Below are 14,860 nucleotides of genomic sequence, written 5' to 3'. Positions count from 1 at the left end.
ATTTTTTCATTTTTCATTCCTCAGCCCCCTTCGGTCATGCCCTCCATACATTTCCCACAGTACTGATGGCATTTCATCTAGCCACCATACATTTATTGTTCCAGTGTTCTTTCATACAGTCCAGCCCATCAAGGTCAGCGCCCCAGCCAGTCACATTCCGTCCGGTCCCCGCTGTGTTTCAACCAGTATATAGAGTTCCCCTCACTAGTTTCCACTGTCTCAACCTTTCTTTTTCTGTCACTTTGTTTTTCCAGGGCCGGTGCGAGTGTTCGAGAACGCGACACGGGTTGCTATGGTGACCGCGTCACAAACCCGACATCGCGTCACTTCCTGGGGACGCCGGAAGTTCCCCGGCGGTTCTCGAGGCGGAAGACGCCCGGCGGTCCTCGAGGCTGACGGCGCCCGGCCCTGTTCACGTCTCGGTGTGGGATTCACCTGGGGGCTATAAAGGTAAGAGGGTTTTTGTGTACACACTGTTCACGCCTTGACAAAGGGGTCTCAGGACCCCGAAACGTTGGTTCTTTATGTGACCATTGTGATGTTATTTTGCCCATAATACACGTTTGCTGATTCATTTCAACGGAGTGCCGCTGCTCTTTCTTTACTGTTCCATGGATTATTTCTGCAGAGGGCACCCGGATTAACGTCAATATTTTGGGAGTGCCGGGCACTACAACACTGTATATATATATATATATATATATATAAAATAATACACAATTCCCAAGTGCGCTATGTGGAACGTAATTTACGATGATCCTTCCAAGGAGACCCACTTGGGTATGAATTGTATACTGGAAAATATTTATACTGTATCTGGGGACCTGAAACAGACAACCCCTCACCAGATAATCACCCAAACAAGAAGCCCAAGGCCAAGTAGTAAAATATAAGTTTAATATCACAAATTTGAACAAATAGATGTTACAAATACTTCATTACAGAATATTTGCATATAAAATTGTATAAAATACATGTGCCAGTAAGTTATGTCCAGTATGTTCAATATATGATGTTACTTCCAGATACTCCCTCACCTTTTTCAAGGTGTGAGCTCAAAGGGAATATCTTCACAAACTGGGTTGATAGCTTTTGACTGACAGACCCAACGCGTTTTGTCTAAATTACTTCATCAGGGGTAACTTGTTTGGGAAAATGTATGAGGAATTTTAATTAAGGTAAATACCTACCAATATAAAAATCAGATCTATTTGATACTAGTAGGTTTGTATACAAAAGATCACAACCTAAAAAATATGAATGAATAGAAACACATTGTTAAATGTGTTTATAAATGAGAAACTAATGTTGGATAACTTTTTATGAATAGAGGAACATACCATAGAAATGAATACATTCATCTCTTATGTGGCTCCTAATAAGAGCTTTAATTGTAGCTCTTCTTGAAAATGCTGACAATCATATGCCAGTGTTTTATAAAAACCACCTGGCAAAAAGGAAAATCTGGTATGATCATAGACCAATACTAGGATGATTTAAATAAGGAGACTGACAGTGTTTACTGCACACATACCTGAATAAATTACTTGAATCTTGTAACCAAAACTGTTCTAGTTCAGGTTCTGGCACAAAGATATATGAGTCTAAAAGTATCAAAATTGACTTGTTATATGACGTGAGGTGTGTCAGTCATTAAAGTTCACAACAAAAACATGCATAAATGTACATACCAAGATAGTATGGCTGATTTAACAATCACAAGGGTATGTGCACTGAAACTTCCTCAATAAAGTTCACAAATGGATCTTAAATATGAAAAACATTATTCTGATTAAAATAAACAAAATTTGACAATGAATGGTTCTTTATGAGAACTTCTATGGTACTAAACTGAAGCCCCCAAAAATAAATGTAGCAGGCATAATCCATAAACTCACCCTAGTGGGTTCAGCAGCAACCATATGTGTGGAAGTAGTGGAATGATGTAGTGATTATCACAGCAGCTATTTAAGCTACCCACATAGTTGCATCACTTCCTTTAATAAGGAATATATATATATATATATATATATATATATATACATACAATGCAGATAGATAGATAGATAGATAGATAGATAGATATATAGATAGATAGATAGATAGATAGATAGATAGATAGATAGATAGATAGATAGATAGATAGATAAAGACAATTCTTAATAATTAGTAACCATGAATAATTTAGAATCAGCTTACAAACTGTATGCACATAAAACCAGTTTACAGACATGGGCTAGATTTAGCAAACCTTGAAGAGAAATAAAATAGAGAGAGAGATAAAGTAACAAGCAATCAGATCCTGACATTTTTTAAAGACTTCCTGTAAAATGACCGCGATAAGCTGAATGGCTAGAACTTTATCTCTCTTCACTTCCAACCAAAATCTTGCTAATCTTTTTGGCAATACTCCTACAGGTTATCCCTTTACAAAAAAAATTCACACATTACTTTGGATTTTTAAAACAAAGAAAATAGATTGTGCAATCATTGTAATATTTACATTTTTCATCAGGCCAGGCCTAGATGATGATATTCTCTCTATCCATTAAGTTCTTCACTGGTACTATATTTTGAAATCCACAGAATACAAAATCCAGTGTAGCCCATATCGTGGTGCGGCTGTTGGGATACCAGCAGTCATGTGGCCTACACCGGAATCCCGACACCACTCAGGAGACCGGCGCTGGATCAACGAAAGCTGAGTTGCCGAAGGTGAGCATCAGGGGTTCAGGCTTAGTGTTAGTGCCCCGTAGGTTAGGGTTAGGCACTATGGGGGGGTTAGGTACTATGGGGGGTTAGCCCTAGCCACCACCCCCCAAAGGGTAAGCCGCAGTGACGTGCGGTGGGGTGAGGCAGAGCCTTTCCTGTCATACTATTGTATACGCCAGAGTTTTGACTATATAAAGTATATGAAAAATACAAGGAATATATTAGAAATATCATCTTTGTACTATTCTAATCATTTTTATAGTCAAAATTCTGGAGTAAAAAGTTTGACAGGAGGCAGTGCCTCACCTGCCTTCCTTTTCTGCACAGCTCTGATCAAAACTCATCAAATTTCCAACAGTATATACTGATGCATCTGTGTATAATGCCCACATGAGCCCTTGGGCTCATATATTGTGTGTAAATCTGGCACTGGTACTAGCCAGTGCCTCCTGAGCCATTTACCTCACCGTGCATCCCTGGCAGCGACGGACTGGGGCTATAAATCGGCCCGGGCACTCGGAGAATGCGCGCTCGTCACGGGGGCGCATGTGCACAACACAGGGGTGTGCTGCCATGATGTACGGGGGCGTGCCCCGAATCATGGGGGCGTGGACTCGTGGCATGCCCCCATTACCATGGCAACACTTGCTGGGGGCGGGGCACGCCATGAGTCCAGGTGCGTGGACACACAGCACGCCCCCATTTCCATGGAGACTGGTGGGGGCGGCTGAATCAGAGAGCCAGAGGCTGCGCTGCATGAGGCCTTCCAAGCTCTCTGAGGGACCGGATCGGCCCACCTGCCCATCGGCCCGGGTACCTGGTTTGCCGTAGCCGACACCCACAGAGGGTAGGGTTAGGGAACAGGGGGTTAGAAATACTTACCCCTCCAATGTTGGGATCTTCAGTGTCGTGATGCCGTGGTCGGTCATGTGACCACCAGTATCCCTACAGCCGGGATTTCATACGTATTCCCCAATATTTGGGTACTTAAAAATGTATTACTTTACTATCTCGCTGTAGTCATGGAAGTTTCAGTATAAAGCACAATTTCATATTTATTTATTCCTTAATCCTTTGACTTTGGAGAACATGAACGAGGTAAAAGGCAAATTTCATAGTTGGGAGGAATGTGTGCAAGCCCCACTCCCACTGGTGCCACTGAGATCTCTTCAGGGGGGACCGGTGACTTGATGGTAAAGTTTTGTAGCATTGTAATGACATATAAGAAAATTTCCATAACTGCCAGACTCATTCCAGGGCAAATTCTTTTGCCTGCAAAAATATGAGAAAGTGGGGACAAAAGATGATATACATAGAAAGGCAAAAATAAACAGCATTACTGCTAGGTCTAATAAATTAATGGAACATTCCTGGTATGTATAAACCCCCAGCCCGATCTCTACAGAGTTTGTGTAGGTATAACTATCTTCTGAATGAAGTGCAAGTTCAAGAACATCATTGTAGATTTCACCTTGCCCAGCAGCGCCCTATAGGTACTGTATGCTGATATGTCATAAATTATACTGATTAAAAGGATTCTGGCTGTCAGTATATGGTTAACTCATTCAGCGTTAAGGTGTAGAGTCTAAAGAAAGCTCAACCCCCTTCCCCCTACACTTGGGGAAGGGGAAGGGGGGGGTTGAGCTTTCATTAGACTCTGCACCTTAACTCTGACTGATTATTGTGTCTGATCATGCCTATCTGTTAATGACTACCACTCCATTTCTTATCGTGCCAAGTTCTAGTCATATTAGCATTTCACCATGAAATGCTCAATGCAGAATGAGATTCACTGCTAACATGACTAGAACTTGATGTGGTAAGAATTGGATTGATAGGCACGATCAGACTCAATAATCATTATGCTGGATCAAGTAATGGTAGCTAATATAGAGCAGGACATACAGTAAATAGGCAGTTCCTGATTTGAGGTTGGCACCAGTGATGACAACAGTCATGTAACTGCAGCGTTAGAGAATCTAAATGGACACATACCTGCTCCTAGATGGATATGTCAGCAAAATTATTGGCGGAGCCAGGAAGACAAAAAAGTCCAGGAAGTCGAGGAAGTGGAAGAGGCAAAGGGTTTGCCAGAGTATGGCAGGCCCCAAGAACAAAGCCCTGCTATGGGTAAGACAGCACTAGACTTATGACATGAAGCAAGCACTGAGAATAGAGACCGCAAGAGCTACATATGTGTCCTCAAACATCTTTGCAGAAAAGGGCTGCATGGCGTGGATCGCAGCAATGCCACACCATTGCAGTCCTTTTTTCTGCTAAAATTGGTGTGTGTGTGTGTGTGTGTGTGTGTGTGTGTGTGTGTGTGTGTGCATACGCACGCAGCTGTGAATGGCGTAGATTAAACCACACTTAACCACAGGTAGCGGTAGCATACCTGCCCACTACCCATGCCCATAGACTGCGGAAGAGTTCCCCACCACATGTGGGGCAGCAGGAGCATCTTACTCCCAGGTGCCTGCGTACACAAACCGGTTGCATACATTTGTTCACCTCAACCTCTTTTGCCAGGTACACCCTTATCGCCAAGCTCATCCCAGACAGATGTTTCCACATGTGCAGTTCCACTGGAGTCCCCTGATCTCTCAGCCATAATGAAGCTCCTAATATATGTGCCAACCAAACAAGAGCTTCCGTCAAAATGGGACTTTAAACATCTTGAGGTTAAACTGCAAGAGGCAGTTCCTAACAAAGTAGCGTTTCTTCAGACTGACATCTCTTAACTGACAACCAGATAGGTGTCTCTGGAAGAGAACAGGGAGTCTATACCTAAGGACTAACAAAGCCAATGGGATACTGCCCATGCTCAGATTAAAGGTATGCTCCTTTTACAACAATACGTAAATGGATAATCCGGATAAAAGAGGAGCCCAAAACAACCCTTTGGGTTTGGGGTATTCCCAAAGATATACCCACACAGGGCTTGATAGATATGCTGACCAAGATTTTTAATTAAATATTGGGCAGTGACCCTAGTGAACTTATCACCTTGATAGGGTATTCAGAGCTCTGAAACCACATTGCGACTCTTCCGATAAACTTAGAGACGTTATCTATAGATTACTATACCCAAAAGGATGAGGAAATTGTGCAATGTGGAGGGAATGGACTTTGATGGCACTTGTGTCCAGATTTTTAAAGATTGCTCCTGGCACATTCTCCTACAGCATTGTCTACCAAGCCCCTTAACCAATTATAGGAAATATAAATTGCTCTTCCCATTTGGTCTTCAGTCAACACATAATGGTAGGTCTACTGTGTTCTGGGACCTATCTGACTTTGACACCTTCTACTCTGTCCTGAGCCTACCCACATCTGTGTTACCAGAGTGGGGCGAGACCTACAGTACATTGTCCCTTAACTTCAGCAGGATTCTTCACGGGATGGGACCTTCCAACCGGTGAGAAGCTCAAGGCTTCAACTTAAACAATGGCATACAGTAGCTCTGCCTCATGACACCTGACTGTGATCCAGTGGATTTCTCCTTCTCATTTTACCCTCCAACATAATCGCCTGTTAGATGTTGCTCAACCTTAGGTTGATCTTTAGATGTCCATCTTTTGTAAGGGCTTACGTATGTTATTTACCTAGGAATCTTTTGAAACATTCTAGTTTACCTATGTTAGAGTAATTGCATTAATTATTATATGATAATTTGCCTCTATAATGTTTTGTAGACTGTTTCTGTTTACTGTATTTAGTGTTGCTAGATGATCTTCATCTCATAATTATTGTTGTCTGTTTATATTTGATATGACAAGTAATGTTCACGGATCATTACTTGCGACTGTTGCTAGCACTGTCCTCCAGTACTACTGATGTTTTTCTTAATCGTGGATTTTCTTTTTTCTTTTTTTTTTTCATGTTTATTAGGAGCAGTATTTATTTTGTTGGTCCTTCCATTTGTTTTCATTTTTATTTTTTTTTAGATTGTATGCTGTCTCTTTTTTCTTTTTCTCTTTTCTGTCTTCTTGCCTTCCCCCTCCTTTTAACCAAGCGGGTCCTAGTTCAGCCTCTGTACCCCATCTCTCCATCCTGGGTCATATAATGAGCTTGCCTCTCAGTCTTCCCTGATGGCTCTTAAAATTAAAATAATTTCGATAAAATCTAAGGGTTTAAATATTCTAGAAAAGAGGTCCACACTTCTCAGGCAACTCCGGGTAAACAGAGCAGATGTGGCTTTCATCCAGTAAAAGTCACTTATAGGGGGGTAAGTTCCTGTTTCTCTGTAACCACAATTATCCACACGCCTATTTTATCTACAATAGTTTGGGTAAGACATTGTGTGGGGCGATCCTTTTTCATCTTTGTCTTCCCTTGTCTAACATCGAAACGCATGTAATTATTGAAAGTAGAGGATTGCTGATTATGGGGGACATGTTATGGTAGACAGTCATTAGGTCGACCATTATCGGTCGACATTGACATGGTCGACATGGACACATGGTCGACACATGAAAATTGTCGACACATGACAGGTCGACCTATGAAAAGGTCGACATGGCTTTCTTAAAAAAATTAGATTTTTAAATTTTTCATACTTTACCATCCACATGGACTACAATTGGGAATAGTAACCTGTGCCAAGCGCAGCAGTAGCGGAGTGAGGCACCTTGCCCGCATCATGGCGAGCGAAGCAAGCCATGCAAGGGGACACTAATTGGGGTTCCTGGTCATGTTAAGGAAAAAATGACACCAAAAACAGTTCAAAAATCCATGTCGACGTTTTCATGTGTCGACCTGTCACGTGTTGACAATTTTCTTGTGTCGACCATTAGTCCATGTCGACCATTTCAATGTCGACCAATAGTGGCCGACCTAATGACTGTCGACCTTAACATGGTTGACCATTTATACCGCGACCGTACTAAGCAGTGATAAAAGTGGAGAAGTGAGCCAGTGGAGAAGTTGCCCAAGACTCTGTATACTTTTATATTATGCAAATAATAAATGTTACGTTAATGCTGATTGTCTGGTTGTCATGGGCATAATTAATTATCAAATGTTCACATTTGTTAACACTTACATCCCAAATTCGAACCAAACCACATTTCTGAATCGTTTGTTTGAACATGATCTGAAATCAGGTATCTTGATGGGGATGTGATACCGCGTGTTGGGATTCCGGCATTCAGGATACCGACGCCAGAATTCTGACAGATGGCAGAATCTGGACGACACCACCACCCAAGTGGGAATATAACCTGTAGTGAGTAAAAGCTCGCCACCGAGCCCGAAGCATAGCAAGCACAGCGAGCCTGCAAGAGGACTCGCTGTCGGTATAGTGACAGCTGACATCCTGTCTGCCAGTCTCCCATATGAATTCCATCTAGGTGAAATGGGGTGATCTTAATTGGGTCCTTCACCGTACCCTAGACTCGTCCTCTACATCTTCCAATCGCCCTGACAATTTGCATTGTGTAGTATGTCACTTGCTCCATGAGCAAGGCCATATTAACAATGAAGCAGATGGAGCTCCAGCTCCAGGCCTCCACATAAAAATAGGTCCATCATCATGACAGCATTATAATAATCAGTAAGTGTAACTTATATTTTTGTTTCCCACACAACATGATGCCGTTTTTATACTTTTACATATTTTTGACATTGTTGCTCATAATGCATGATGTGTACACACCCACAAAGCTCTGATCACAGCTCCTTCACTTTTCACAATAGGCCCTTTAACGTTTTTAAATCCAGGCCCATATGTCCCTTAATCCAGTCCTGTCCATGAGCACCAGTTAGTAGACACTTGGAAACTACAGCATCCTGTAGATTGGGATTTTACATTTTTCTCCCACCCTCACAATTTATTCCAGGATTGACTATCTGCTTTTAGAATGTAAACACCTTCATATGATTGATGATGTAGAGATTGGGCAGTGCAGTAACTCCACAAACACTGTTGCGGAGTAGCACAAAAAGTGAATAGCCTTTCAGTTTTATGTTTATTGCTGATGACTATGTTATTTTAAATTTGTTTATGGCTGCACAATGGGACCTAGACAACCTCTAAATAACCTCTGAGCCATAATAGTTTATTTAGCCTTTTATTTTAGCTTATTGTAATTTTTAATAGTTTTTCTCATTACTTTCATATTTTCAATGTCAGGAAATCTGGGGATTGCAGTTTGGGATGAAGTTGGCACTACTGTAGCTTTAAAAAGTAAGCCCCCCCCCCCCCCCCTGCAACTCCACAATTCCAGTGTTCTTTAGGTGCCCCAGGAGATAGGTTATGTTTTGGTGGTCTGCTATACAGCTCTTGGGTAGTTACTATTATTATTATTATTATTATTTTATTGTATTTTTATTTGTAAGTTCTATATTTTATTTCTATGTAGGGTCTGTGTGCTTGGTCCTGGGGACAGAGCACACTCTCTCCCTTTTAGAGGGTATTGGGTGGCATCTCTGTCCCGGATGGCAGTGACATCTTTCTGGGCTTAATGAGAGCGGCTCCCTTATAAGAAGTCCCCACTTCACAGGTTGCTCTAGCAGGGGCATTCTAAGTGCTTTTCCCACATAGCGGGGAGTAGAACTTGAAGCAAGGAGTGTGCAGCCACTGAGTGGGGGGATGGAGCCTGTAGCTGCTGGCCTCCTCTCAGGGCCGGATTAAGCCTTGGGGGTGCCTGGGGCACTTAAGACAGGGGGACCCTGGTGAAAGGTGGGGGGTGTATATTAGATTGTGCATACCTCCCAACATGTCCCATTCCAGGAGGGACAAAATGCTCTCTACCTGGACTTCTCACTTAATATATGATTGGTGTCACCTGTGTTGAACTATTTAATTGACAAGAAAGGTATATGACTGCAATCATAAATTAAGAAGGAAGTCCAGGTAGAGCGCATGTTGTCCCTCCTGGAATGAGTCATGGTGGGAGGTATGGATTGTGTATATGAAATTTAAACCAATGGTGTATATTAGTTTTAAACTAATACCTTAATAATGTCTGGGTACTGTTTATAGCGCCACCTAATTGAAAGACAACTATGATATAACATTTTCAGACAACTTATCCTTAAAATACAAATAGAAAAATAAAATAATTGATTTTGTCACATGCAAGAATAGCAACAGCCTCTGTACTACTTACACGCTGGGACTGGACTCAGGAGGACTCTCTGTGTGTGTCTCTATCTCTAGACCTAAATGGTTTAGTTGCATAACAGTTTACACAAGACTCAGATACCCAAGCAGGGAAGAGGATAAGCTGGGATCCAAGTGTCACTTACAGCTCTCTCCATCCTCATATTTCTCCTCTGGTCTGAAAGCTCTATTGGTAGCTCATGAAACATGATATTCCTGTGTCTATGCCTTTACTACATACTGTCCTGCTCACATTCTGGCTGCTAGTTCTGTTGCTGCTTAAGAGGGAAAGCTAATGATGTCAGTGTGCTCTGGCCGGGGGGCCCCCCGACAAAGGGGGGCCCGGGGTACAGTATGCCCTGCATCCCCCCCCCTACACACTTAATCTGGCTATGCCTCCTCTAGTACTTTGTTGCCATAAATATAAAGTCCTGGAATCTGCAGGAAACTAAGCTTTTGAAATTATATCAGCTACAGAATACCCTGCAGTCTGGGGTCATCTGCTGGGGCAAGTCCTCTTCTCAGCTCCACTCCTCTGCTGCCGATGGCCTCTCAGGAAGGCTAAGTATTAATATTATTTATTGTCTATTATTTCTAACAAATTTTAATGTTCATCAGTGACCGGCACTATTGTGCAGTTATCTCACCGTCCATTATATCTAGTGAGACACGTGGAGATTATGTCAGATTTTGCCAAAACCCTCACAAGGTACTATGGCTTGGTTTTTAACTTGTGCCCCATGTTATCTTAGACTCTGGGGCATTGTTCACAGGCTGTCGAGCAGGATCCAGTGTCACGCAGGCATCCAAGCCTACTGTGTCTGCCCTTGGGGAGCCGGCATAGGTACAGGGTCTGGGAGAGCCGGTCTGACTACAGTAAGCTAGTGGCCCTTCAGCTAGACAATCAGGCTAAGGTAGCTTATGCACCTGTTTCTGCGATACATCCAAGTCACTGGCTATGGGCTATTGAGCATATGGTGTTGGAGTTTGGAATGCTTTTTTGAGTATCCTAAACTATATGATGCTCATAAGTATTTTTCTCCTAGGATTCGTTACATGTTTCAGATTCCCAGACTAGCAAAGAATGAACTAATCCCAGAGGGTGAAGACTTGGAGTCTTCCATGAGTTATGCAGTTGAAGACCTTATTGTTGCTGTGAGCTACTCTTTGGAAGTGAATTCCCAAGAGGAGGCTGTGGGTCCATTCAAACGTCAGCGCAAGAAGGTCATTACTTTCCATTCTTCTGTTCTGTCCACTCTAATCGAGGAGATTTGGAAGGCGCCAGATACTTAATTCTCTTTTCCTCAAAAATTCACTTCCCTGTCTCATGTTCAGTCGATCATCTCTCTTAGTGGAAATATCCTCCTATGGTTGATGCAGTGGAGGCACATTTAGCTAAACACATGGCTTCCTTTACAGGGCTTTGTGTCCTTTAAGGATCTGTCAGATAAATAAATTGGAAAGTTGTCTCAAGTACATTTTCATGGGCTCCGGGGTCATTCTCTGACCTTTACTGGCCTTGGCATGGGTCGCTCGAGATATGAAGACTTGGACTCATTACAGAGTTTCACAGTGATTTGTCCAGGAGTTCTCTACTCAACTTACCCGAATGTTTCACAGTATGGCTGAATATGTGGAATGCAGATTCAAAATTAAAATATTTCTTAGACTCTCTTCCATTTGGTAGGGGTGTTTTCTTCTGGTATCCAAAACTGGATACCATTATCACCCAGGCTACCAGTGGGAAAATAACTTTTCCTCTAGTGACTGACCCTAAACAGTTGGGTCTACATTTCCATGCTTTTCTCTCTTCCTTTTCAGGTGTAACATCCAATAGAGGTCAGTCTGTCAACTGCTGCTTCTGCCCTGGCAGGGGTTTGGCTACTAGGCGCAGATTTCAGGTGCCAACCAGTGCTTGGGGGCCAAGGAATCAGAGAAATCTATTGCCTCAGAGGTGTCTCTCCATCCAGTCCAGTCACCTTAGAGGGTGGCTGCTCCAGTTCTGTGACTGTTGGGTGGAGCTGTCTTCAGACACCTGTGTGCTGGTCATCATTTACAGGGGTCTTCCCCCACAGTGTTTTTTTTCACAACTACTATTTCCCAGAATACACAGAAAAGGGTAGCATTGGACCAGGCTATCAATTCTTGTTTGGAAGCTGAACATCTCATTCTGGCTGTTCTTCAATCTTCACATTTTGAGCACCATGTTGTGACTGTATCATTTTCAAATGGAACCTTTCTGATCAGTAAACCATAGCATGGAATCCAATGTATTTTTGGCCTCCTGTAATGTTAGGGAGGTTTATCTTCACGTTCCAGTTTGGCAGGTCATCATCATCTCTCCTTTGTTTTGCAGACAAATCCGATCAATATCGATTTCAGCCCATACCATTCGGTACAGCCATGGCTTTATATGATTCCATCAAGATCATGTCAGTTATGACAAGCCTGCTGCGCAGGGAAGGTATCACAATCATACTTTGATTAGATAATCTCCTCGTGGAGGCCTATTTGGTTTTCACAGTTACAAAAGCACCTAGATCTCGTACTTCAGGATCACGTCTGAATCCTGAACTTCGCGAAGTCTAAACTGATTCCTTGTCAGTGCCTTCCGTTTCTTGGAATGGTTTTCAAAACCTCTCTCCAGCAAGTTTTCTTGCAGGAGTCCAAAGTACAGATCCTGCAGCCCTTGGTCATGACGAGGCTGTTGGTGCCTTGTCCATCAATCTTGTTATGTAAGAAGTGTGAAGTCTTTGAAGCCATTCCATAAGTCAGATTCCACACACAAGACATTCAGTGGGTGATTCTCCTAAATTGGATGGGATGTTCAGCATCCCTCTAATCTCAGTTTCTCATTCTGTCCAACAGCACTCATCCATCTTTCCATTGGTGACTGGTTTCTGATCATCTCCTCCAGGGATGATCCTTAGTCTCTCTAAATTGGGTCATTGTGGCCATGGACATGAGTCTCCTAACTTGTGGATCTTCGACTCCAAAGCCTTTGGTCACCATTGAACACAGCTCTTCCAATCAATGTGTTCCATCTACAAGCCATCTTTCTACATCTCATGGGAGCCCAGTCTGTCCTGGCCAGATCAGATTTCAGTCGGACAACACCACAGCGGTGGCATACATCAATCATCGGGGGCGGGGGGCACAAATAATGCCACATTGATGGTGGTGGCAGCCTAACTCCGGTCCTGGGCAGAGCCCTCTGTTCCCGATGAGATCCGATCTCAACCAAGTCTCAGTTGGATCTTTACGCTCTTAGGAATTCAAAAATGTAAACCCAAATTTTGGGTTTTGGATGACATGATTTTAGCAGTTTTTATCGATTTTTATCAAAGTATATTGACTTAGAATCAAAACACTTGGATTTGCACATATCTCTGATAAATATGCCCATAAGAGTATAAACATAGGAATTACTACACCCCTGGTATTCTAATCTCCAGTTCGTATTTACCTATAGTACTGCAATTCACTCTCCTTTGAGTTTCAGTCCCAACTATTTATTTCAACATTGACCACTGATGAATTCTGAGGTTACACATGTGGAATGTATAGCTATACAACATCAATCATATCATAAACCATCCCAGTACATTAGGCAGTTCTGCAGAGACAGAATGACCCCCACCTGCTGAAAATGGCATCAGTGCATTGTTGTTCTTAAACTTCCCATTTTCATCAAGAAAGTTATTTGGGTTAAAATGCTCTGGGTTGTTGAACCGGGTCTTGTCATTGTGTACACTTGACAGCAGTGCAATGAAAACTGTTCCCTGATAATGTGAAGAAAAAAATAATAATCACTAGTTGGCATTGTTTAATTTTCTTGATTCTATTATCCAAACTCATTTTTACCTTACGGAATGTATAATTACGTAGCTGGGTGGCCTTGGTTAGCTCATAAGGAAGACTCAGTGGAACTACATCAGCATATCTCTGAGCCTCATGAATAAAAGCTTCAGTATAAGGCATTTTATACCTGTCCTCGTAATTAGGAGGACGACAACCAATTACATCATCTATCTCTTGGCAGACTTTCTCTGTGAAGACAGAATATAAGAAAACAATCTTATCATTGTTTGAAAAATAATATCACAACAAAATAGGCACTTCATGTCCTGTACCTTGTACTTACCTGCCACATTGGGGTGCTTCAACAGCAGTAAAAATAGATAAGTTAGTGTATTGCTCATTGTTTCTGTCCCGGCAAAGATCAAGACCATGATGTTCATCAACATAGTGTTCTTGTTATAGTAGTTGGGATTTTTTTTCTCTTCCTGAAGTAAGAAAATATTTTTTTTCTTTTTTTTAAGAAAATAGAGAATACTAGGTACAGTTGCATCAACAGGAGTTCTATATAGCATTATAGAGTAGCAGTGTTGAGCAAATAGTTTAATCCTTATACTATGGATTTATGGTACACCTAAAAGTCATGCAATTTATACAACCTTAATGGCATTACTGTAACAAAATTAAACATGAACGTGAAAATGCCATGGTCCTTTTTGTACTGTATATTCCTGTCTTTAGTGGACAGACCATGGACTATAATTTCCAGCCAGGCTGTGCACTATCAAACAATGTCACCAGTCAGAAACGCAGAGTGGGTGGCTGCTGGCAGATAATCTTCTAGCAGCCACCAGTGTTGTGCAGAGTGTACTTACCTATGGGATTGCCGTATGGTTCAGAAATTGTACTGTTGCAGAATGAAAGGCCCTGGATCGGGTGGTTAGGACAGCGGGTAGAGTAATCGGTGTCAGGTTGCCCAGTATTTATAAGATATATGAAAAGCGTATCCTTAAGAAATCTATGGCCATTTTGGGATGGAGCAGGTAAGCATTCGAGCAGGGAAGTGGGCTGCAACATGTGGGTGGCAAGGTGATGACCAAGACCCCGTCCCTGTGCTCTCCCCCTCAGCTGCCAGCTCACATTGATGGGAAGGTCTGCACTTGAGGAAGTGGCTGTTGGGGCAGATGTCCATCATCGTGAATGCCAACTCCTCTGTGTCTGCCGGCAGCGGGCGGACGGGGAAGC

The 14,860-nt window shown here is 42.4% G+C and overlaps 1 protein-coding gene across 2 annotated transcripts in view; it reads right to left on the bottom strand.

Annotated features, from left to right (window-relative positions):
* Window positions 1-880: 880 nt before the first annotated feature.
* Window positions 881-14,860, bottom strand: part of LOC134949247 (cytochrome P450 2F2-like) — a 77,183-nt gene continuing 63,203 nt past the window's right edge. For both annotated transcript variants that reach the window (XM_063937725.1, XM_063937726.1), the window contains 4 exons: window positions 13,962-14,103; window positions 13,682-13,866; window positions 13,458-13,599; window positions 881-3,984 (listed from right to left, as the gene is read on the bottom strand). In XM_063937725.1, the coding sequence (XP_063793795.1) occupies window positions 3,779-3,984; window positions 13,458-13,599; window positions 13,682-13,866; window positions 13,962-14,103 (675 nt within the window). In that variant the 3' untranslated portion in view covers window positions 881-3,778. The remainder of the gene's footprint in view (window positions 3,985-13,457; window positions 13,600-13,681; window positions 13,867-13,961; window positions 14,104-14,860) is intronic.

The sequence above is a fragment of the Pseudophryne corroboree genome, chromosome 8, assembly GCF_028390025.1.
Source record: "Pseudophryne corroboree isolate aPseCor3 chromosome 8, aPseCor3.hap2, whole genome shotgun sequence".
Lineage (NCBI taxonomy): Eukaryota > Metazoa > Chordata > Amphibia > Anura > Myobatrachidae > Pseudophryne > Pseudophryne corroboree.
Note: the sequence above shows the minus strand (reverse complement) of the source record. Positions and strands in the feature narration are given on the sequence as shown.